Source organism: Hoplias malabaricus, chromosome 18 (genome assembly GCF_029633855.1).
Source record: "Hoplias malabaricus isolate fHopMal1 chromosome 18, fHopMal1.hap1, whole genome shotgun sequence".
Taxonomy (NCBI): domain Eukaryota; kingdom Metazoa; phylum Chordata; class Actinopteri; order Characiformes; family Erythrinidae; genus Hoplias; species Hoplias malabaricus.
The window spans coordinates 25721831-25746979 of NC_089817.1; the positions used below are offsets into that span (position 1 = coordinate 25721831).

The 25149-nt window shown below is 40.7% G+C and overlaps 1 protein-coding gene across 1 annotated transcript in view; it reads right to left on the minus strand.

The window, feature by feature from the left end:
• The window catches only part of cntnap3 (contactin associated protein family member 3), a 192631-nt gene that overhangs the window by 13685 nt on the left and 153797 nt on the right, over positions 1-25149 (minus strand). Inside the window, exons 16-21 of the mRNA XM_066650672.1 lie at positions 24970-25140; positions 15787-16005; positions 12821-13060; positions 11151-11375; positions 9748-9881; positions 6008-6095 (exon numbers count right to left, since the gene is read on the minus strand). Of these exons, the coding sequence (XP_066506769.1) occupies positions 6008-6095; positions 9748-9881; positions 11151-11375; positions 12821-13060; positions 15787-16005; positions 24970-25140 (1077 nt within the window). The remainder of the gene's footprint in view (positions 1-6007; positions 6096-9747; positions 9882-11150; positions 11376-12820; positions 13061-15786; positions 16006-24969; positions 25141-25149) is intronic.

Here is a 25149-nt window from a genome sequence, read left to right on the forward strand (position 1 = left end):
TTATGAATTTTGGCCCTGGGCCCCAGCCCTCACTGTTGAAATGCTTCATGCATGTTTTTGCGTTTGATTCCGTATTCATTACAGGCCAATTTGCCGGGGATGATCGATGGCAGGCTTTGCTGGGAATGACACAGAATCCGCTTTCATGCTGGCTCACTAATCCCCTCCATGACACACTATACATGGGGTTATGGGTAATTCGCTTCCGGGCTCATGCTAACAACACAGGGGAGATCTCACTAAATATTGTGGAGAGAGCCCAGCACCGCCGCCTCCCCTCAGCCGCCATTAAAATCAGATCAAGCCGGATGTGGAAATCTGCGTAATATGGTCAACTGCTCTCTGGGTAACAAGAATCGACCTAAAGAGCCAAACAAGGTTACACCCAGTCAAACAATATTGAGGGCCCCAGAGGAGCCTAGGCTTTATGAGAAAATGGCTCAGTACACTCTGCCCAAACCTGAGTGGACAGTGGAACTTATTTTTTGCACTGAGTCTGCAGTCCTACACTTTGGAGTTTTAAATCACAGTGCTGTAGATGCAGCAGCGCCTAGAGGTACAGCGATGTATTGATTTGTAGATGGAAATAGTGACAGTTTTGGTTAGATCAGATTAGGGTAGAAATATTCAAACTATAGGGTGCTCCCTCCTTGTGGGGTGCGCAGGAACTGCAAGGGGCAACACTAGAGAGTTCAGATTAACAATATATTGTTAGATGACTGTGTCATTAAACTATGTATATTTTTCATTCGTTCATTCATTGTCTGTAAGCACTTGTTCAGTTCAGGGTCACTGTGGGTCCAGAGCCTACCTGGAATCATTGGGCGCAAGGCAGGAACACACCCTGGAGGGGGCGCCAGTCCTTTACAAGGCAACACATATTCACTTGCACACTCACATCTTCGGACACTTTTGAGTCGCCAATCCACCTACCAATGTGTGTCTTTTGGACCGTGGGAGGAAACCCACACAGACACAGGGAGAACACATCAACTCCTCACAAACAGTCACCCGGAGCGGGATTCGAACCCACAACCTCCAGGTCCCTGGAGCTGTGTGACTGCGACACTACCTGCTGCGCCACCGTGCCGCCCCTTTATATATTTTTAATACTTATTTCTTTTTTAAAATACTCATTTTTTCTCAATGTAACACTTTGTAACATTGCATTATTTTATTATAATAAATAGTTGAAAAGTTTTGCATCCCACCCAGAGCAGACGCATGTGTTCATACGCGCAGAAAACAAGTGAAGCTCTTATATCCATTTACTGCTTTTTACATGTTTTTACAAAATAAAAGTCCTGGACAAATGTTATAACTGGACTTACTATATGAATACCTCTGAATTAAAATGGACTGTGTGTGCACAATTCACCTTGGAGTAACACTAAGTCTTTTTCTCTAAGTCTATTTGCAATGTAAATATGAGAAGCCTTTGTGTTTTATATGTAAATATAAAAAGCTCAGAGTATAAAAAAGCTTCACGCTGTGCATATTTTCACCACTGGTTAAATGAGATCCTCCAGCTTACTGTGTGTATTCAGAGGACCCGATGTGCTAAGCTTTGTGCCAATTTCTGGCTCGTTTCGTCTGAGTGTTATATTGCAAACTGACAACTGACTGACGAGAATAAACTTGTAAAATCTCGAAAAGGTAAAAAAATGAGGTGCTAATGTTTCTCATGCACATGTATTTGAAGTAGGGTTAAAAAGTAGTTGAGAGGACTATTCAGAAAATGATTGGAGGCATTGGAAGTATGGCTGATCACACATTCTAATCGATTTACTGACGTTTAAGGCAAGAACTAGCCTTAAATCCTCGATATCAGGATAAAAACAGTAGCCATTGTTGTGTTAGTGACACCCAAAAAAGCAGCAACTAAGAAGTGCTCCAGCTTCGTTATGAAAGCCAAGAGAGACAATGAATGACAGAAACCTTTCAGATGTGAGAAAACCATCCCTGTGGTCTCCCAGGTCAGGACTGGCCTCTAAAGTGGAGCTAGAGATGTGTCAAAGACCATTACATGCAGAATCCTACACTTGAAAAGTGTTAGAGGACTGGAAAGACACCACTACTTCCTCCCACCAGTACACTCCACCAGCAGTTTACTACCTAAAGACAAGTCTGTTCCTTTATGGAATGTGGCCTTCAGATGGATGGAGCAAATTAACTTGTTCCACTTTGATGGAAGATGCAGAAGAAGGAAAAATGTACTATTACCTGAAACAAATAGCTTTTTTGGTAATAGCTGTGATAGGGGGTGGGTACAGTAGCTTTGTAGCTGCCACTGAAACGGGATCACTTGTCTTCAGACGTGACGGCTGGTGGTAGATGGATGCTGATATCTACAGAATGGCAGCCTAATACCTTCAAAGTCTTCATTCAGAATAAGAAATGAGGAGTTCTGGAAAGTAACAGGAAAACTAGACAGTTCTTCAATGTCACAAAGACCTGAGCTAATCCTAATATTCACTGTATCTCCAAATGCTTGGGGGGGACTGTGTTCTCCAGAGTGATACAACAGTAAACACCTTTTGGATGAGATGGAGAGATGTTATCCAGAGAAAAAGCGTCCTGTGGCCAGCGACCAATGCAGGACTACAGCACGATTAACACAAACTGTGCAGCAACAGATGAGCTACTGTCTCTGACTTTTATCTACAGCAGAGTGGACAGTGAGTGGACATAGGGTTTCCACTCCAGCACCACTGCTGTGTCTGATCCACTCGTACCACCACGGGAGTGTCACTGCAGTTCTGAGAATGATCCATTACCCAAATCATAGGTGCCCTGTGGTGGTCCTGTGGTGGTCCTGACTATTGATGGACAGGGTGGAAAGGGGTTAACAAAATATCAATATATGTAGAGCAAAAACACACATGGGTAGGTGGACTGGCGACTCAAAGGTGTCCATAGGTGTGAGTGTAGGAGTGAATGTGTGGGTGTGTGTCCACCTGCAAAGGACTGACGCCCTCTTCAGGGCGTGTTCCTGCCTTACACCCAGTGATTCCGGGGAGCCTCCGGACCCACCGCCACCCTGAACTGTATAAGTGGCTATACATAATGAATCAATGATTTCCAACTTTTTGAGTCTTAGATCCTCTATCGCTAATAGAATGTACAAGGCCCTGCACATTTTAGTTCTTGCCTTGTATTGAAGCTAACAATAATCAGAAAGTGATTATATGGGTCACATTAAGCTGTTTTGGGCAAAGAATTAGCTATTTATGTGAATCACGAATATTTAATATGGTTTTATTACACCCTTTATAATGCCCAAGTATTTATACTCATTGTTAAACGCTCATACATCATTGTGTTGATTCTATTCTATTCAATAAAGCATTGAAGCTGTGCATGCGCATTATTTAGCCCACATGTGGTGCTTTTATGGCCCAGTCAGTGTGGTGGAGTGCAGTGGGCAGCAACGCTGCCTTGTATTCAGAAGATAAGGGTTTGATTCCCAATAAGGATAAGCACAATAAGTGTGTAATCACACTTGGCCTGGTTGCCTTGCCATACCTGAGCATGATCTCCCCTCCTCCAGACACCACTCTGCTGGCGGCGTTCGCATTTCTCACGTCAACAGACTGTGGCTTTTTGTTTTGAATAAAGGCTGTGCTTGAGCACAGAACAATGGAGTAAGTTCATAACTGTTATTACTTTGTGGCTTGTTTGGTGTTGTTTTGTAAGCAGTCACTCTCAGCGCTTTACAGGCAAAGGATCTAGCCATGAACTGAACACTTGGGGGCATTAAATCTACCAGGGTGGGGTGAGAGGATAGGGTAGTGGAATAATGGAGTTCTCACTTAAACATTTCTGAATTAAAAAAATACTTTGAAAAAGAAATCTGCAAAATTAGGAAGAACTAAATATAGAAATCCTGGTCAGATTTTATTCGAATTGCCCTGTCCACCTTAAATAAGGCAGGCTCACAAACGTGGCATCAGTTAAGGTGGATATGCAAACAAAAATTTGGGAAATGATCACTTTAAAATGAGGACTCTAAAGGAAATTAAAAAGAAAGTCCAAAAGAATGGAAGACTTCATCAGCTTCTTATTCGTATTTTCTTTTTACGTTCCGGCGCTTGCACCATTTAAGGTTGAACAGAAATTTTGAACAAAAATGCATAGAAATAAAAAGAGCATCTTCAAAATGTTAAGGAACCTAAGGCTGAAGAGGTGTGAGCTACATGTGCCAATATTTTGCTCCCAGATTTGAGCATATATTATGACTATGGCCTTGCAAAGGCAAATATTCATGAATGTTTCCAAATATCTCAAAGTTTTTGTATACTGTATTAAGCAAATGTGGTACAGCAGGAGACAGAGTGATCCCTTTGCCGTTATGTTCATTGGCATCACGGTTAAATTCCGTGCTCAGGCATGGTTAGCGATCACACTGCCATGTGAAGTGCTTGACTCCAGTTGAACTGTGTCCAGGCCCACCTCTGCAAGCAGGCCTTGTCAAACAAACTGATCTTTGGGGGTCAAATGTGCAGGGCACTGTATGGATGGCCTAGTGTGAATACACTAAAAGTACTTGGGCAAGACTCCAAACACTGCACTACTTTTGCATCATGATTGTAATTTTAGAATAGTAATGAAAAACTTAATAAGTGCCACAAGTGCAACACAGTCAACAGTCAGCCAGGTTTTTTAGAGTCTGTGTCACATGTCAGTGGCTTTTCATAACATCTACGAGAGATAACTGACAGTCTATAGCTTACAGAACATGGCTGAAAGTTTTCCCAGAGCTGGACAGGTCTGGATCATGAACAAGACTCACAATCTTGATAAATATATTGGATTGAGCTCATTTACACTATAAACAACTGGTTCCACTGCTCCACAGGCCAATGCTGGGAGGCTTTATACCCCTCTTGCCAAAGCTTGGCAGTGGGCATGGTGACCTAGGGCATGTGTTTTTTTGTCCTGTCCTTATCTATTCTCACTGCTTTTCTATTAACCTTATACGAGCTGTGTGTCCACACTGGCTGCCACTTACAGCGGTTGAATTCACTAATTATAAATAGTGTCTACAAAGGGTTTTGACTTGTAGTGTAGATGCTGAATTGTGCTTGGACCTGGATTCCTGGAAAGCTGCTTTGTGGCAAAGGCTAGTTTTAAAAGCACTACACAAATACTTCAGAATGTGAGTAGGAATATAAAGTTCACAGTGAGAATCCCAGGCTGATGTGTCATTCAGAAGGTTTATTCTCTGACATAAAAGGTGAAGTGTGTAGAAACTGACTGGTCTAAGTCACTGTCAGTGGAGTATACACAGAGCAATATAAAACATGGTGAGTGGCGCTCACGGTCATTTCCCATCCTTCTGAAAGCATAGAATCTTTACAACAGCAACTACAGAGAGCTTTCAAACCAGTTTGTGGATGGTCTTTACATTTGTAACTACACCAGTTGCTTCACAAATGAAGCAAATTGAGTCATTACACAAGCATTATACCATTATTTCATGAATTTGAGCCAAGTCGCTTTTCAATTTAGCATCTTGTGGGTAAGTGTTGGGTCTTGGAGTTTTGAAAGCTTGTGTGATGGCTGGTGTTCCTAGCTTTGGATGCAACCTATTTCTCTCCGTTTCAGCAAGCAACAATAATGTAAAATTATAGTATTTTGCCTTTGAAGTAAACAGACCTCTGCAAATATGGCGTCCTTAAAATATCTTATTGGCTGTGCGCTCGCTTGAATGCACAAACAAGCCCTGGAAGCTTTTGCATTTTGTGTTTTTTCCCCCAATCCCTAGACATTTTGCCTTTCTGGTATGGGTCTAAAATGCAGATAATAATACATAATGATCAATTACTGGGACATTCCATCTGCATTTCTTTGACGCCAGCACTTTTCGTCATATGCGAAAGTATAGGATACAAAGCAAGGGCTTGAAAGCACTGTACTTTCAACAATCACAGCTCTTTCTTTATTGAGCGCTCTCTAATGGCTGAACCCAGACGGGCGGTCTGCAGCTTTTAATGGTCTTACTCACCGTGCACTTTCCCAATAACCACGGCTTTGATGGCGTTGAAATCCACGTCTGACGTGAGGTTGAAGTCTTCCCTCGCGTGCTGGTCAATCTGGGAGATGCACAAAAACAGAATCAGGACCGTAAACACAGAGGATTGTCAAGTGGAAGAGGACGTTGGCGCTTTCATGTTTCAAAAACTATCAGGGGGCTGTTCTTCCGTGGCAAGTGTTTTTTAATTAAAGCCGCTCTTCAAAGTCATTTAAACACGCCATTGTACAGCGCCAAGCCTCGCCAAGCTCTGCAGGGGGAGGCTGGGAGGAAATAAAAAAAAAAAAAGTGGGAAGTGCTTGACTCTGGAAAGATTTCCGAAGCCTTGCTTACATATTTGAAATGCGATTATCAGAGAGGCTTAGACTAATTGGTATGGGTTATCTGCTGAAAACCACTCTGCCACAGACTTGTTTCAGCTCAACGGAGCAGATTGCTTATCGACTGGAGCAGTACAGTGACTAAAGCAAGTCTAACTCCTAACACACTTCCTTAAAAGATCCATTTTGGAAGCAAAGGAAAGAAGCAGTTACATTTAATTAATGTTTCTATTTCGGAGTGCAGTGTATCAGGTCGGTGTCAGGTCAGGACTCAAGACAACTTTGTTGAGTTTGTTGCATGAAACTTCAGGAACAGTCCCAGTCAAAAGTTTGGACACATTCTCCCATGTGACATTGGTGGAAGAGGGCTATTCACTCTATAGAACCGTGTACCAGCCCCTACCTCGACACAACCCAACTTAGAGTCTCAAAAACATTAAGAAGGCAAGCTGTTCTACAAATTAACTCTTGAGGAGGCCACAGCTGTTCACTGAAAACCATTCCAGATAAATGAGAGACCTCATGACGCTGATTGAGAGAATGCAGAGAGTGTGCAAAGCTGGCATCAAACAAAAGGTGGCAACTTTGAAGAATCTAACGTATAAAACATATTCTGGTTTGTTTAACACTTTTCTGTTTACTGCATAATTCCTTCAAAGTTTTAATGTCTTCCATATTCATTTACAATGTAGAAAATAATAAAGAAACAAAGAAAAAACATTGAACGGAAGACGTCCAAACTTTTGACCTGTACTGTACATTCACAATTGGTGAAAAATGGCCCAAAACAAAGGAAACCGTCCCTGAGTGGCCATGTCCAAACATTTGACTGAGACTCTAATTAAAAAGAATATTTAAGGCTGACATTGTGCAGATTGGTTAGCTGCCATTTGGAATGATTTTGCATATGGACCAATAGAAATGCACAACATGCTCAAAACTATTTCTATATTCACTTCCATTGAAATTAAAGTGTTTTTTTGTTTGCTTCTCCTGTAAAGTTACTTTATTCTTTTGACAGCAATGATGTCATCAATGGATCCAATGGTTTCTCTTTTAAATCTCTAATAAAATAACTACAAAACTAGATTTTAACAGCACTGGGTGATTTCCCCAAGTATCTGGAAGTCTTTTACATCTTCTAAAAGGCATCCTTTTTAAAATAATATATCCATTTATATGTCATTTATACAGGACTATATATGATCATTTATATATTGATTTAGTCCATTTCTACTTAGGAAAAAACACAGATATTCCACTGTCATTCTGGGGAAGGGAAAGTACTGTATCTTTTAGGTACACACCTGGACTATAAGACCCCTGCTGTACCTTTGAAGGGACATTTACACGGTCTGTGCCTTCAGCAAACAATAACAAGCCGTACATTGTTTTTCCTGACATTGTATGGCTCACATACATTTTGTATTGTGCAGGCCTCCCGATAGAACTCAGAAATTCATGGCAGGGGTCAAGCATTCACTGCAGAATTCAGGCCAGTCCAGTTTTCTTGTTGTATGCAGCACATACAACATTTATATCCACATCTCTGTAGATGAGTGCTTATGGTTTTATCCACTGAACCCTCCGATGAGCTTTAGTCTTTGTAGTGAGGGGTTTATGCCCATCACTATGCAAACCTGCTATTGTATCCCTCCGTCCCTTCAGAGTTGTGGATGGATTAATCTGGCTGGCACAGTCTGACCAGGTCCAGATCAGGAATAGACGCTATTATATATCACACTGAAAACGAGCACCACAGTTAGTGATCTTCAGCTACATTTTTCCATTGCCTTCTCATAGATCTCCAATATAATGCAACAAAATGGCACTGGACAGTTCAACATGCTTGGAGAAGAACACTAACTGCTCAGTTCTAATATGTTAGCAAACAGGCACAGCAATTTGCTGGCATTGACCTAAATGATGGGGAGTGAGATGATCGTAATTTCCACCCAGAGAGAGTGGAGTGACCTTTTCCACCAAAAGAAATGTATATCGTGAACTGGTTCCATTCAGGGTTCTAAGAACCTTGGAGCTATTCCATGAACCAGCTGCATTTCCACCAGTTTTATGGAAAACAAGAATATGTCAAGAATAAGTCATGGTTTATCCACTGTTTACAGCAAGGTGTAGACTAAAGTGATATATTATACACATATATAACACATTATATACATTTTGTCAAGTTCTGAACAGCCTTGAGTTTGTGAACTGTGAGAACTGTGGAGAAAAGGAGCCAAGGCACAATGTATGGTGCTGACCCCAGCCCCAGAAAACACACAGATGGAGCATTTTCCTGTTTTTGTATTAATATATTTATTTATATAACATGCTACCCATGACACTTCCTGCTCCACTGCACCATTTCCTGTGTTTGCGTGGATTTCCTCTGGGGTCTCTGGTTTCCACCCACAGTCCAGTGGCTACTCTAAAAACAGTCCTGGTGTGTGTGAATAAGTGTGTATGTGAATGTATGTCTGGTATGTGTGTGATTGAATGTGTGCATGCCCAGATATGGATTGGCGCTCTATCCTGGGTGAATCCCTGATGCCTGATGCAGTCCTGCTGGTCAAGAGTACGCTGTGCACTTTTGGCTGACGCTTCTTGCCAATGTGTGTGTGGATTGAGTGTTGCATGGAATGACTTTCTGAGCAGTGTTGATGGTAAAGCGTCCTTGGGTATCTGAGAAGAATCTATATAAGTGTAATGATTAAAAAAAAAAAAAAAAGATTCCCTTTATTTGAGGCTCTGAGCTCTTTCTAGATCTAATTTAGCATGACACACTTATAGACATCGTCATGCTTCCTGCTGAAGAACTTACTATTCTTTGGTTCCAGCTGGGAACAAAATATCTGGTTAGGGAAACAGTTAATGTTGGTGGAAATGCGCCAAACTCTTCTAAATTACTTTAATGGTAACAAAACAAATTCAACCTTGGCAGCCAAGGGCTAGTACAGTGTTAACTGCTTAAAAGTATCATAGAGGAAACCTGTTTGGAAGCATTTGACATATGTTTGTCTACACTTTTATTTAGGTTTATACAAGTCTGTGTGAAGTAATGATAAAAGAGTAGCAGACAGCAGACTGTTTTTCACAACTGACATTTTACTTCAGCACAAGCTTTCCAGTGCAATAAAAAGCCCTGCTGTGTTAGCGTTATAGTCAAGGTGACACCCCCTTACAACACAATGTTGACCATTCTGCCTATTGTAGCCTTGACTGAACTTGAGCGTTTAAACCATCTACTGACTTTGTGATTGTTTGCATCAAACTGCAAAGATCTTTTTTTGTCTTTGAACTTGAAGGGAGGAAAAAAGAAACCAGGAGTTTGCCGCCTGTCAAAAAAGTGGCCTTGATATCTCAATGAAGTGTGTTACATGTCCGTCTCACCTGAATGCTGAGGCTCTCGGAGACTCTCCTGATGGACACTCTGTGCAGCTGCCCGTTGGCCAGGTTCTTCGCGTTTGATCGGAAAACCTCCGCATCTCTGTTGTTCTGCAATTTGTACTTGACATCCAATTGCCCTTTAAAAAGCACAGAACATCCCTTTTCACATCAAAGGCTGGGAGCGGTGTTGTCTCGGTGGGAAAGTCACGGTAAAAGTGCCGTAGTTCTGATGTTTACGCCGCAACAGCAACATCAATATGCAATGCCAGCGACTAGTATTTCTATGGCACTACAAAGCTGGCTTTTAAGAGGATTAATACTTAATCCCCTATCAATATCACATACTAAAACAAACTCATTTTCATAATTTTTAGGGGCATTAGAACTGCATGTCCCCTTTATATTAATGCACCGAGACGAGAAATGGCAATAGTTACAAAAAAAAAAAAAAAGTCCCAGAGCTCAGTGTTCCATATTCCTTAGCAATAATAATAATAATAATAATACCTCACTATTAGGTGAGACTACAGTAAAAACCTCCGAACTAGGGCTTTAGTGCAGTCAATTGAATAATCCATCACAATCCACTGAATTTTGGAGTCCGTTTGAGAAGAAGAAGGCGAGATCTTTGAGGCTTCGGATAACTTTTCTCCAAATGAGTCTCCCACAGAAATAGCCTAGAGCGGCCTCTTTCACATCTGTGGAGTGGGTAAACACTCTGGGGGGCCCCACGCCACTGGACACATCTAATATGTGTAGGAGTTTTCAGCTGGCAGGACGGGGGGCTCTGGGGATCTACGAACTGTCAAATGAAGCTGCGAACGTTTCCCTAATTGGCCTAACAGGTATTAGTACCACGCCACTGTCGATTGCTCCGTTGCCGTGGTAAAGCTAATACATCGAGCCGTCTAAATTGACTTGGCAGAGACCGATGAGGTTCTGAGGTCGGTGTGTGCCATGTGCTGAAGATAAATCTGAGTCTACTGGCTCCAGATAGAGGGAGAGAAAATGAGAGACGTATTTCCGCAAATCATCTAAAGCTCCGCAAGTTTAATGATCTCGCTTAGACGATCAAGCTAACTAACTCAAAAGGTCACTGCCTTAATGAAGGCCCCCTGCTTTAATGGCGACTCCAAAGCAACTTCTCTGTCACTAAATATCGCCCGCGTATGATTAACGGATCACAGCTATCAGCCCGAAGTGCCCCACCAGGGGGAGAGATCACAAATTAGGGCTTTTCTGCCTCTGTTTCAAGGCACAAGGTAATTTACTCGGTGAGAACTGTGTAGCGGGAGGCAGTTGACAAGCCCTTCTCCAAGAGAGACTCAGGGACTCTGCGCTAATCCAAATGAATGTGCTTAAGCTGCAGTGAGTGAAATGAGGGGGAGATTAGTGAGGTTTCAGACCGTTTCTGTTCAGGAGGATGGCGAGGTACTCTCGGTAGTAGGAGCTGACGTAGAGCAGCAGGGCGGGAGCCTGGCTGGTGCGGAAGCTGAGCGACACGTTCTCTCCTTTCAGCGTCAGGTCAGAGTAGATGGAGGACGACTGGGAGCTGGCATTCCTGTTCAGCTCGTATGGCTCTTTGAAGGTATAGGACACAGAGGTCCCAGGTCTGAAATATGCAGAGACGTCTGGGAAAGAGGAGGAGATCTGAGTTACATGAGGGAAGGCTTTAGATATTAATGGATTTGTCAGGTTCAGAAGGTCACAGCAAGAATATATATAGTATATATAGTGAATGATATTAATGCAAACCTTCTCGTGCTTAACAGTCATTATATGGTAACTTTTTTTTATTTATTTAAAAAAAAGTTTAAAAATAATCTGGAGAATTTGCCCTCATGTTTGTTTCTGTTCAGAATCTCAGCATCTTTTAAGGTGGAATGGTATGTTTGAATAAGAAACTGACTGTGTACGTGGTTGAAGTTTAACTTGTTTGGAAGTTTTTAATCACTGTATGTATTACAACCGAACTCAAGCTGTTTAGTTATGTAGCACTTTCCGTCTATGCTTAGTTTCATGCGATTTGTGGTCTCCTGAATTTGGATTCAGTTCCACCTTAAGTAATTTGTAAACATAAAAATAAGCCACCTGCAGAGCATAAATAGAGCAACGTCATCAACCTGCTTCATGCTTTTCAAACTTTGGAGATCTCTCCACGGTCCAAACATTTCCAGATGCCATTTCCCAGCGCGTGTACGTCTGAGACATTTCAAACCCTGTACCAAGCCAGGGCTGTGTACTAACACCAGAGCTTTTTCCAGCATGCAAACAAGCCAGAGATCTAGCAAATGGTGAGCATTCTCTGAATGTTCTAAAATATTTTGGATCTAAATTACAAACTCTGCCTTTCAGTAGTTTGAAAATGGCAAGTGACAAGTTTTTCGCCACTGCATTTGTGATGAGTTCCATCATAAAAAAGCACTGCAAAATCATGTGAAACTATTTGTTCTGTTCTTGGGGATAATATTGTATCCAAAAGTATGTGTGAGCTAGCGATTTAGATATGGTTATTATATTAGCATATTAATGTCTCTCTCTTTTATTTGTTAAATAATATGACAGTTGTCATATTTAATACTATGTAACAGTTACCATAAAATCACCAAAGAGTTGGAAACATTTCAAGTTTGAGTTACAATTATATGTTACAAAAAACCTTTTTAAACATTTATCTAATCAGCAGATGCACTCAAAAAGTAACAGTCTGAGAATAAATTGTTAAGCAGCCTTTCAGTTCAAATGAGTGAGTCTACACATTCTCCTGTCAGTAGTTTTCACCATTTCAAATTGTAGCATGTTAGCATACTTTGTTGAGGTGCCCTCTAGTGGAAGTGTAGTGACACTACTTGTAATGCTAGCGCCAACACTGCACATGTTACACGAGTGTGTATAGTGCAAACTAAGTCCTCTGTCCCAGCAGAGATGTCCAGAATCTTCGCTGTGAATTCAACTCAGGAAGGTTTTGCTAATTAGCACCAAATGAGGCAGAATGCTAAATGACTCCCTGAAGGAATAGCACACTTTCGTTACAGTGTTAAGAGAAGCATCAACAGCTGTGAAAACCTGTGCTCACCTTTGTGGCAGAACGTCCCAGAGAACGGCGAGGATCCACAGTCACAATCGAAGCCGTTATGCCTTTCCACACAACGGCCCTGGTTCTGGCACAGCGCCCCGTAACTGCTGCAATGCCCCGGGCATCCCGGCCGGACCCCGGGGGTGACGGTGGCCCTCGCCTCCAGATTCAGATTCTTCCCGTTCAGCTTTAGCGAGCGGATGCACCCCAGAAAGCCCTTCTGCCTCGAGGCGGTTCCTCCTGAAAACCCAGCAGAGAAGACATGTACTTCCTTTCTCTTTCCCCAACCCCCGTCATCTTTAGTGCCCTCCTTTATTTCCCAGCTGACAACATGATGACTCGGCCTCCGCCCTCAGTTCCGCGAGAGCAAGCGCCCGGCTGTCAGCGCTACTGCGAGGATGGCAAAAGCCATTTGGAATGACAAGATGATGAAAACAAAGTTGTGGGTGGAAGATGACGCAGGAGGCAAAGCCGGCTTTTGTCAAGCCACCCGTCTCCTGTCTTCCCTCGCCGTGCCAGGCGCCTCTGAAAGTTCAGGCCTTGGCAGACGAGGATTGTTCTTGGATTCTAGACGAGCCTGTTCGAAAACAAACGATCAGCAAGCTCTTTTCTTTTGTAGCTTCATGCCAAAACTTCTGTCATTCTGCTAGCATCCCATTCAGCACCTCACTGTCCTTTGTGAGGTAATTGCTGCAGGGACAACACCGCCTTCTGAATGCTGTGATTGCGGCACTATGGATGGTGGCCAATGCAATACACGGCACAAGGCAGAGGGTGAAAGAAAAAAAAAACAACACTAAACCTTCTTTATAGCACCCTTTTACATTCTAATGACTGAATGGAGCAGAAAAAAATGTCATGAATTGAAAGCATCACTCTTTTTGCTTAAACTAATCATAGCATCTCATCTCCTGAAAAAAAGTGATGACTAGAGTAGCTGAAATCTATCATCTCAGCTTCAGATCTGTTTGGCTGAAACGTAATGAACACCCGGGAGGATTTGTGAGAGCTGCTGAGAGAAGCGTCCTGCTCATTCTGGGTTAATCAAGTCCGATAGTGGTCAATCACAAGTGCTGGCAAAACGGCTGACTTCCTGCGCCAGCACAATCTATATTCATTATGTTTGTCTTTAGCAGATGGATCAGCTCTTTGTCTGTTTTCTCACTAAAGCTGATTTAAACAGAAGGAGAGCAGTACACAGTCTTAATATTTGCCTTTAGATTAAGTGTCATCATCCAGCCTTGTTTTCTTTCCACCACAGAGAGAGTAATCTCTCGGGGAATTATAGGAATAATTAGAGCGACTGGTCCGGATTTTTATAAAATCTGTGTGTTTATACTTGTAGTTTCATCTGCTGGGTCTGGACTTTGGCAGGGAATGCATGGTTGAAATCAGCTCAGCATTCACACTGACACACTGGAAAAAAAAAACACAAAATGTAAAGAAATCGTTGGAAAACAGCAGCTGTCTTTCACTTTATGTGAAAATTTCATGATGAATGGACCAATAGAAATGCTCCAAAATGATTTGGAATATAATCTTCTTACACTGACTTCCACTGAAAGTTAAAAAACGCTTTATTTTATTTTATTCTCCTGTAAAGTTACTATTTTGTAGAAACGTATTTTTGGACAGTGATGATACGTAGAAAAAGTCACAACAGATTCGTCAGACCTTATGGCAGTTATTACTGTGGAAAACACTGTGGGTGCTCCGGTTTCCTTCCACGGTCCAAAAACACATGTTGGTAGGTGGATTGGCCATACCATAGGTGTGAGTGTCAACTTCCAGCAATGTGCAGCATCCTTAAGGATGACAGCAGGCAACAGCCAATCCACAGCAGTTTGCTCATCACACATCAGCTCTTAGGTGGTGAGGAGACTAGAGCTGGTTTTTTGAATATGAGGATGATGGAGAGGTAAGAAGTGTCCACAGTGGCAGATCCAGCCAGGACATCATGGTAACACCCCCTTCTCTTTTCAAAGAAATGCCCAGGGACCTTTATGACCTTACAACCTTGCAACATCTAAGCTTTATCTTGGAGGTCTTTTATGCGAATACTGGCCTGGCCTTAACCTACTTCTACTTCTGCTTCTGAGGACTTGCCTGTTCTGATTTTCAAGTGTTCTGGCTGCTGTTTTGAATGACCTATTCTCTTCAAATTCAATTAAATTTCATTGGATTTTCATCCTAATAAATGAAGAAAATGTCGGTATAACTTTGAGAAAATATATGTCCGTGTCAAAATTCATCCGGCGTAAAATCTGTGCCAGATCCGTGTGTGGATCACGGTTGGTGCGCTGTGGTGACCCCAGATGGGAGCAGTACATAATTACAATGTATTGATTGTAATTATGTATGTATTTACACAAGCACCAAGATTATTGAGAGGATAAATGATTTTAAATAAACACAATAATAATAATAATAATAATAATAATAATAATAATAATAAACTTAAGTGACTAAGACTTTTGACTTTGCAGAGCACTGTATGTCTTTGGATTTTCAGATACTATGTTTATTTATTTTCCTCCTCTATGTGGTTGGAATGGACTTCCATGCTAAATCCCACTGAAGGAGTGACAAAATATTTATGAAACTGTCACTTGTTCTGCCAAAGAAATGCTGCTTGACTGTACAACTACAAAGATTGTTGGTGCTGTCAGTGACAAGAATAAATGAAAAATTCATAAACGTATGAATAACTGTGAAATCACACGCCTTAAAATGTCTCCATGTTGATCTTGGACCCAAGTGGGCTGCTAGTTCACCTCGGTCAGTTTTAGTGTGTGTTAATAACTCAGATGGGTTGGTAGTCTCATGTACTGTGTGCAGATTACTTTGTGTCAATGTAACAATACAGAGGTGGGTTGAGAATTTGTAATACTTCTACTTCTACATAAGAATATAGTACTTTTGACACACCTTTCCAATGAAAAATCTCTGAGATCTGTCCCTCTTACCAACAAACAGCTGGCTGTTGAGCTGTAGGTGGATGTGTCCGTCAGTTGGGGCTTTCTGGATGGCTCCAGGGAAGTTGTCCACGCGGAGTGAGGCTTCTTTAATGTTGCGCTCTGCCTTTACACGATGCCAGCGATCGTCATTCAGAGGCTCAGGGGTCACCACTTGAACCTCTAAGGGTCCGTTCCCCACATCAAATGAAAAGACCACCTCTGTCGGAGCTAGAAAACAAAGGGAGGAGTTTGAAAAGGTGACCTACAAAAATCCTGCTGTGTTCCACAACTGTACAGTGTGTTATAAATTAGAGCTGACCGCAGTTGACCAAAAAGCCTGATTTCTGAAAAACAAGGACATCCAGTTGCTAGGAGCAAACATCCATGTGTAGAAATATGTACTGCCCAAACTGACTGACTACTGAACATTAACTGTACGTTCGTTTACATTTATGGGTCAATGACAAAAAAAATGTTTCAAAATGTACTTTTAAGATGTTATCATTTTTTTTGTATTTTCAATTCAGCAAGAATCTACTCAAGATTATTTCATAATGGTTCATGAATTGAAAGGCTGACGATAGTGGAATCTAGGGCTGGACGATATGGCCATAATTTATATCATGATATATTTCTTTGTTTTGGTTGATACAATATAATTCTGATATCGATATAAAAAGTATAAAATTCACTGAAAAACATCCAAGAACAAACAAGAAACATCACCATCAAACACAAACCTATTGGCTTTGTCAATATTAATATTTTTTAACTAAATTCAAAATGCAGTGCTCTGAACTGAAGGCAGCACCCTGTAATGAGCGTCAGTCAGTAACAGATGTAAATCATGTATATTGAAATGGCGAAAGTGTGTCAAAAAGGTATCGTTACTGAAACAATTTATATTGCAATATATATATATTGATACATAGAATATGTATGAACAGAAACATGTATGAGCTCCTGTTTTCACTTGGAGTCTTGTAGAAATTTGTGGTAAATAAGGTCATAATGTTCCAAAAAATGTAAAGGTGCTGTATAAATTTAATTATCATTCATTCATTCATCTTCTGTAACCACTTCATCCTGATCAGTTTCCGCCCAAGGCAGGAACACACCCTGGAAGGGCAGCCAGTTCATCACAGGGCAACTCACACTCATCCAGCCACACACACACACGCCGGGAGACAATTTCACACATCCAATCCACCCACCAGCATTTGTTTCTGGACAGTGGGAAGAAAAAGGAGCCCCCAGAGGAAACCCCTGCAGACACAGGGAGAACACAACCACAACTCAATCACAGAGATTGCTGCCTTCTGTTTGGGACACAGCATTTCTTAACATCATGTCAGAATAAAAGGCCTCAGTGGCGTAGTTTAATTAATCTTCATGTATGATTAAAAGCTTTGCATCAGCTGACAAACTAAGATTTGGGAGCAGGAGGTATATAGATATGTATAAAGAAAAAACTGACGCTGAAAACAGCGACCAATTAGTCGACTTCTTACTTTAGAAAATAAACCCTTCTTTACATATGCTTTTCTTCAGTGCAGGAAAACTAATGTATTCTAGTGTGTTTTTAAACTTTCAGAAGGCTGGGCAGGTCGATTTGTTTTGTGGCACTAATGAGGCGTGATTATCAAAGAAATGAGAGATCCAGAAGAGAAAACAGAATCATTTAATTTATTTATTATTGCACGTCCCGAGAGGCGGAAATGGTGGAGCGGCTTGGAAAATAACGCTGGGGAGAACATTTAGCAGTGGTTTGGTGGTGAACAGAGAGCTGTTTGTCTTTAATCTCTGCGTGTGTTTTTTAATCTGCCTCCAGTTGACAACACCCTGATGCAGGAGGTGTACAGTAGCAGATGAAAGAATCTTGACACTCATTTTTTTTTTGCTTTTTTGTCTGAAGACTGAGTTTCCTTCAATGGAATTAAGTCCAGCTGAGTGTTTACATCCGACCACCTTCAGCTTGGTTCCAAACTGAATTAAGGCCCTTCACGTCCCTGAGATAAACACAGACACTAATGTCAACAACCGCAGTGACATAAGTCCACACACTGCTCCAGAACTGAACTGGTTACTGCTCTGTGAATGGTAAACTTGTATCTATGGCAGCCTGCGGGGCAACATCATTAAACAAGCTGACGATTGATTGAATACAAGATTTCCAGCTGTGGTCAGAAACCGGCCATTAATGAAGGAAGGAAGGAATGAAGGAAGAAGTTTATTGCACATATAAACTTCTTCCCAAACACATTCAGTGATGCTGGAGTGGCCTGTCGCTGCAGAAGCGTTTCTTCCTGACAGATCTACGTCCTTTCAGACCCATACTGTTGAGTGAAAGGGTGTATACAAAGACCTCCCGGTGGCCTGCGTAAGTCACAAAAAACAAGATTTTGCTCTGCTCCAGATCTCAAGAGTAGACAATATGGCCACGATTTATATCACGGATCACGGTATATTTCTTAGTTTTGCTGAATGCAATAATTATGATATCGATATTAACAAAATTAAAGCCACAGAAAAACTACCAAGAATGTCCACAACTGATGTCTGTACCTTCAAACTACAGTCTATGAAACCTCCTTCTATAAAACCACTTGGTATTTTATAAATAAATCCACCACCTTCCCTGTAAGTAGATACAAATGGACCTCTGTTTATGTGAAAGAGCAAAGACAAGGTTAAATGGAGCAAAACAAACACAATGAATGAGGAAAAATAGCAATTCAGCTTTAAAAAATAAACCATGATAAAAAAAAAAAAGAAATAGAACAACAAAAAATGGCTTCCCAGTGCTGTGTGCCTGAGGCTGGGATGAGCAGTGGTTCATTGTCATTTAAAGGAACAGGCACTGAAATGGCCCACTCTGAACAGGAATGTATAGAAAGAATGTATTTACATCTAATCTCATCAGAAATATCGCCTGAAATGTAATAACTAGTACTAAGTCAAAGTGAAATAAAAGTCTCTGGACTCTGTAGTCAGCGAGTGTGAAGTGGTCAGAGAGTGGAAGCACTAGTAGGTGTTTCTGATAAAGAGAGTGGTGAGTGTATATTTAAAGCCACAGTAGATGCACATACTCAATAATTCATAATACTCCCTCTGCACATTTCCGAAGCAGCAATTCTGCTCATTCTCTGCATACTTTAGAGAACCCTTCCCCGGTTCAGGCTCAGGCTGACGGTCCATCTGTACGTCGCTCTCATTTTTTAATGCGCCTTAACGAAGAGAAGGGCCACCTTCTGTCATCCGCCAGCTCTCTGATGGCGAGAACAGCTCGGCAAAAATGCTGATGGTGTGTTATGACCTCCTTATTATTCATAGCACGCAGCAAGCCGAACTGGGGCTGGCACTCCGGGCCCAATGTGGCACTGCAGCAGATTGAGGAAGAGCGAGAAATAGACCGGCCCTCAAAAGTCTGGGGACACCTAAAGGTTTTTGTTGATACGGAAGGTACGTTTGGTTTCATGCAGATGAACCAGACAAGCTTCTGTAGTCTGTCTTAGCAGGATGGGGCTTTCGAGAACTGCCTCTGTTGTATCTGGTGGTCACTCATTTTTCTCTTGAATATCACTGTATCCTTGAATTGTGGTAAATAAAAAGTTGGAATCTGAAAATTGCTACGTAATGCTACTGCACTCTGAACTGATCATTAGATGTGTCACGATACTGCGTTTCATTACATTTACATATTCCAGTGTACACGGTTAAGACACATAAATAAGCAGCTGGAATAAAGGAAACCTGTTAACCCTTTAAAGCCTGACACATGAAATAATAAAACAATAAAACAGATTTTTTTGAAAATCACACATTATGTGGTCCTTGAACTAAAACTCTAAATCTTGTTACTTTATACATTTTTGGATCATATAATGTCTGAATGCATCATATTTAGGCATTTAACAATATATTTTTTCTTTAATTGGTCTGTCATGTAGTTCACTGCATCAGTTAAAACCATTTTTCAGACTTCTTTACAATTTTTTCTTAATTTTGAATGAATATCAAATGATTGTCTCTGTTCTTCAGGAAAATACTGATGAGAAACACTGCTCCAGAGGTCCTTGATCTATTAGTACTCTGTTCTTCTCTCTGACCTTTTTACATTTCATACACTGGTGGAGATAAAAACACCAAAACCACAAAAGCTCTTTTTTGTTCATCTGCACAGCCGTGTTTCCACATTTAGAGAAATTACAGTTGTTTCTGTTACTGTCTGAACCTTGGCTTGAGGTATGAGGTCATTCCACAGACCTTCCACACTCCTCTGTATCATCACCTTCTTCCTCTGAATCAATGTCATCAACCGATGACATTGAAAAGGCTTTTGGGAAGATAAAAATACATTTTTGTTTCATAACAATACTTTGTAAAATTGTCTAAATGCGTTTTGCTGCTGTAAAGAACAGATTAAATTTTCTGAATATTTATTATAATTAATGAGCATGTAACAGGTAGAATACACTACAGCTATGAAATGGAACCAAAATGCTTAGTTTTAGTACTAGTAACATCACACAAATCATACCAGGAACTGCTTAAGTTTGGCCAAAAAAGCAGTCTTTAGATTTTCTCCTGTGTTTTCATGAAGACAGCAACAATTTTGTAATCGTTTGGTAAATACATGGAAATACTTCCACTTCATTCACAGTTCAGTAGAGAACTCAGAACACTGCCCCAAAAGGATAAAAGTTTGTTTGGTTTTTCTCTTCATTAGATGATGAAAGAGCCACCTCCAAAAATCATGTATCATATCTGATAAATTTGCTTTAAAGGGTTAAGTAACGAAAGCTACAGTGCTGCTCTTCATCTTATACTCACTGAACAGGACAGATCATTTCCTTCTGTTTGTAGTGTGCTTTAAGGAGCCCTACCTACTGATCTGCACTCGGGGTAAACGGCTCAACATGAGACACCGAAAGAGGCTTTTAGCTTTTTTTAATACTCTTCTGGCCGTCTTTGAAGAAGGCTGACAAACCAAAAGCTGGGCAAGTATTCGTCTAAAACCTTTGGCCATGTAGTGTGGAAGAACACAGTGTGAGCGTTCTGCAAGTATTAGCTCAACGAAAACTTCACTAACTCTAACAGAACTCTTCTGAGAAATCTTTACACAAGCTGTTTGGATTCAGCCACATATTTTAGTTTATAAACTTAATCACTAATATATTACAGTATTGACTTATTGTACAGTATTTGGACGAAACCGCAATAACTTTTGCTGACCTCAGTTTTGCGAAGAATATATACGTCACCAATATTTTAACTGCTTCGTCTGTTCTGTTCTGTTCTCTCGTCTCTCTGTTCTGGAGCAACCGAAAACAGTTGATTTCGTTTGTTTGTTATGGTTTTCTTATGTTTTATTTAAACGTACTTTATATTCCAATTCCAATGTCTGAATATTCTTAATTATTATGTTTTTGCTAAAATATTCATTGCTCATTAAAGTGGTGCAATAGCATTTGCATTATGTATTATATTATCATTATATCAGTGACATAAAATGGCCTTAAAATGGCAATAATATTTTGCATTGCTATTATTTCTGTGCGATTTATCACCCACAAACAAACAAATAAATAAGAAAGTAAGCTAGCTATAATAACAGGCCTATGCTGTTATTGCATATAAATATAACATGGTTATTTGTTAACATGTCATTTTTGCTTTGTTGATGTGATATATAAAAATGTTATTGTCAATTATTTCATAATCTAAACATGGGCTTTTATTCTATTGACTAAAAAGATAAATATGCCATGTCGACAGGTTCTTTGAAATGCGTCTTCTGCCCCAGTTTTGTCTTTGACACAGCAATCTTGACTTCCATTTTCTCAAAAACAAGCTGAAATGTGGACTCATCGGACCGCAGGACACACTTCTACCATCTTTAGGACCAGATGAGTCTGGACTCTTTTGAGTGACAACAATTTTCAAAGTACTCCTCAGCCTAGCTGGATAAATTTAGCAAAATAGTCTGACCGTTTCTCATGCAGTGCTGTCTGAGGGCTTGAAAGCCATGCACATTCAACAGTGGTGTCTGTCCTTGACCTCCACAGACTGAGATTTCTTCGGATTTCAAAATCTTTTAAAAACGTTATGAAAAGCAGATGGTGAACGACCTAAATTCTCTGCAACCTTTCTTTGAGAAATGTTCTTTTAAAACTGTTTGACAAGTCTCTCACAACATTTGATACAAAATGGTGAGCCATAACATATCTTTGCTTGTGAAGACAGAATCATTTGTGTAAGACTCTTTTTGTATCTTTAATATTCACTTACTTGAAGTGTAATATTTTAGATCTTTTTTACTTGAATAACCTACAGACTCTTATTTTGCCGTGCCATTTTGGGAAGTGTGGGAAATTTAACCAAAAATTTTCAGTAAAACACTGAAAATCTATTGTTTATTCATTTGTCAGATCAGTAAATGTTCAAGTGAGGTACTGAGTCACAGATATTTCTATTGCATTTTACAACAAATCCAGACTTTTCCAGAAAGAGGATTTGTAACATAGTGATGATTAATAATAACTACATATAATAAATAATGATAAATAATAAAAAGGTTAACAAACAATGGTAAGCGTACATACTACTGATTAAGTGTTGAAGAGAAAATTTAAATCTACAAATCAACACTAATACACTGAACAATCACTGGGTTTTTACAGCCCTCAGTGTCACTGCTGGACTGAAAAATATCAAGCCGACAGTGTCCTCTGTCCAATGATGAAGGACTAGAGGACGACTAACACAAACGGTGCCGCAACCGATGAGCTTCTGTCTCTGAATTTACATCTACAAGGAGGACCAACGAGGTGGGTGTGTCTAACGGAGTGGACAGAGTGTTTAAAACCTTGAGCAGCACTGCTGTGTCTGATCAACTCGTACCAGCCCAACACATAAAAACACACCACAACCACGTCAGTGCCATTGCAGCACTGAGAACAATCCACCACCAAATCCTACCTGCTCTGTGGGGGTCCTGTGGGGGTCCTGACTATTGAAGAACAGGGTGAAATGGGGATAAGGAAGTGAACTACAGTCTGAGATTGTAGAACTACAAAGTGCTCCTGTATGGTCAGTGGAGCTAACAGAATGGACAGTTTTGTAGTTTTATAGGCGATACCAGATGAGTCCAAACCTTTTGACAGAGAGTGTGTGTATGTGGATGTATTCAAATGACATCCGTCTCTGTGACACCTTTACAGGAGCATTTAGAGCTGGGACGTTTACAGAGTGGTGGAGTGTAAATGGTGAATTTATTACGCAGCATTCACCTTTTGAAAGTGGACCTTTTCCGAGGGTTAGCGTCTTACACGGCCCCTCTCCCCAGACTGCTGCCTCAGTCAGAACATAATGAGAGGTTAATTGAGCTCTCTCGGTTAAAGGATTTGTCATTATAGAAGAACAAGCGTCCGGGCCCCTGTTTGAGTCCCCTCCTGCTCTCCGCTCATCCATCACGTGAACCCGTTATGTGTGAGGAATTTAATAGATCTTTTCTATGCTCTCTAATGCTACAGAATCCCAGCAGTCGTGGATTTTTACAGTCGTGGAGGCAGCGCCGAGAGACCACGATTGAACAACAAAAGAGCTGTAGATGATTATTTACACTCAAGTGGGTCTCATATCAAAACAGAAGCAAACCTCCAGCCCACAGTCCGTATCAGCAGCTGGATATACTGCAATTTCCCTTGAGAGGCGGAGGTCTGTATATTTAGGTGCTGGCTTCTCGAGATTATTTTTCGTCTCTCTCTCTCTCTCTTCAAGAGCCACGCTGCATTTTGTAAATAGGGGTGGCAAATAAGAAAAAACAAACATATGGGAGAGTGCAGACAAACAGGCATACAAACAAACGCATACTTTTTTTTGTCTTTTTGCCAGTGCCCTACTTTCGCTCAAGATTTCACACAGTTTGTTGTTCCACTGTAGTTCATCATCATGTGATGCAACTGAAAGTCCATCTTTTTTTTTCTTGCAAGATGACGGTTGAAAAGCATTTACCAAAAAACAGGTTCCTAGATGGTTCCAGGCTTGAACAACTGGGTCCAGAAATAGGCTTTGACTGATATTGAAACTTTCAATGATGGAGAAGGCATTCCCACTCACACATCACATGTACAAGAGTGTTTTCGAGGCTTTTTCACTGAATCATATGTGAATGTGTGGACACAGGCTGTAAACTGCATGTGAACAGCTTGTATAATCCCCATATAAAGGAACTGCCAACAGAATAGAACACTCAGAGTGGGGTGTGGAAAGGGGGCGTGGTATAAAGCCACCGTTCATTAAACAGCTGAACGGTAAACAGCAGCAATGTTTTCTTTACCCTTAGCAGCTTTATCTGAAGAGTTGGCACAGCTTGTTTTTGCTAGAAGTAATTGCCAGAATTAAAAGCACAGATCTGCCAATGTTTGAGGCTTTTGCTGACTGTTGTATAAAAGAAAATGAACATTCTAAGTTATGTAAAATCACCAGTAACAAGGTAGTAATAACCAGATTACAGCTCTGATATTGTCTGCAGTGCCCAGTTGATAAAGTCACCGGTTTCCAAAGGGACCCCCACACAGCCCACATTTTGCTCCAACACATAATGCATAGAGACTTTTTTTCATAAAAACTGTGGACTGTCTGGAGGCACCTGAGGACTACTTTGAGAACCACTCTACGACTAGCGGAATGCTGTTCTCTGATTTCTTTATTTGTTATTTGTTAAGAGAAAAAGCCTAGCATATTGAACCGAGACACTTTTTTTTTTTCTTTTTTAATTTTCAGGGCTTTGTAAACACATAAGACCAATTTCAAGCATGCAAACAGACTGGAGAGCAGCGAATGTTGAGAAAACAGCCTCAGAATTATATAAAAAGTGTTTTTTGATTAAAATTGTGAACTACGCCTTTAAGCAACTGGACACAAGGGCCGGTTTGTTACTGCAAATAACATCATAGAAGTGATTTGATTACAGTAGATTGATGCAGACAATGTTTTTGGTTTTAAGATGCAACTTTAAGCATTTGAATGTGTTTATACCACACCACTGTTGCAAATCTGCATTTCTAATATTGCCAATTTCTTCCAAATAAAATCGTAGTGCCCACTGCTTAGATGAAATAAACATTGCTGCTGTTTACTAGTAGAATTAAAACACAGGTGTTGCCCTCTCTTGAGGGGTTTACTCACAGTTCAGTTCGATCCTAATGAAGTCTTTTATTCCCAGGTTTTCCAGAAAGACACCGGATGAGGAAGTGGTCTTAAAGAGGAATGAGATATCAGCGCTCAGCTCGCCGTGGAATGTGGGGAAGTGGAGGTAGGATGTTTCTTTACTGAAGTAGGCTGCATTCCAAAAGTCATCTGAAGGGA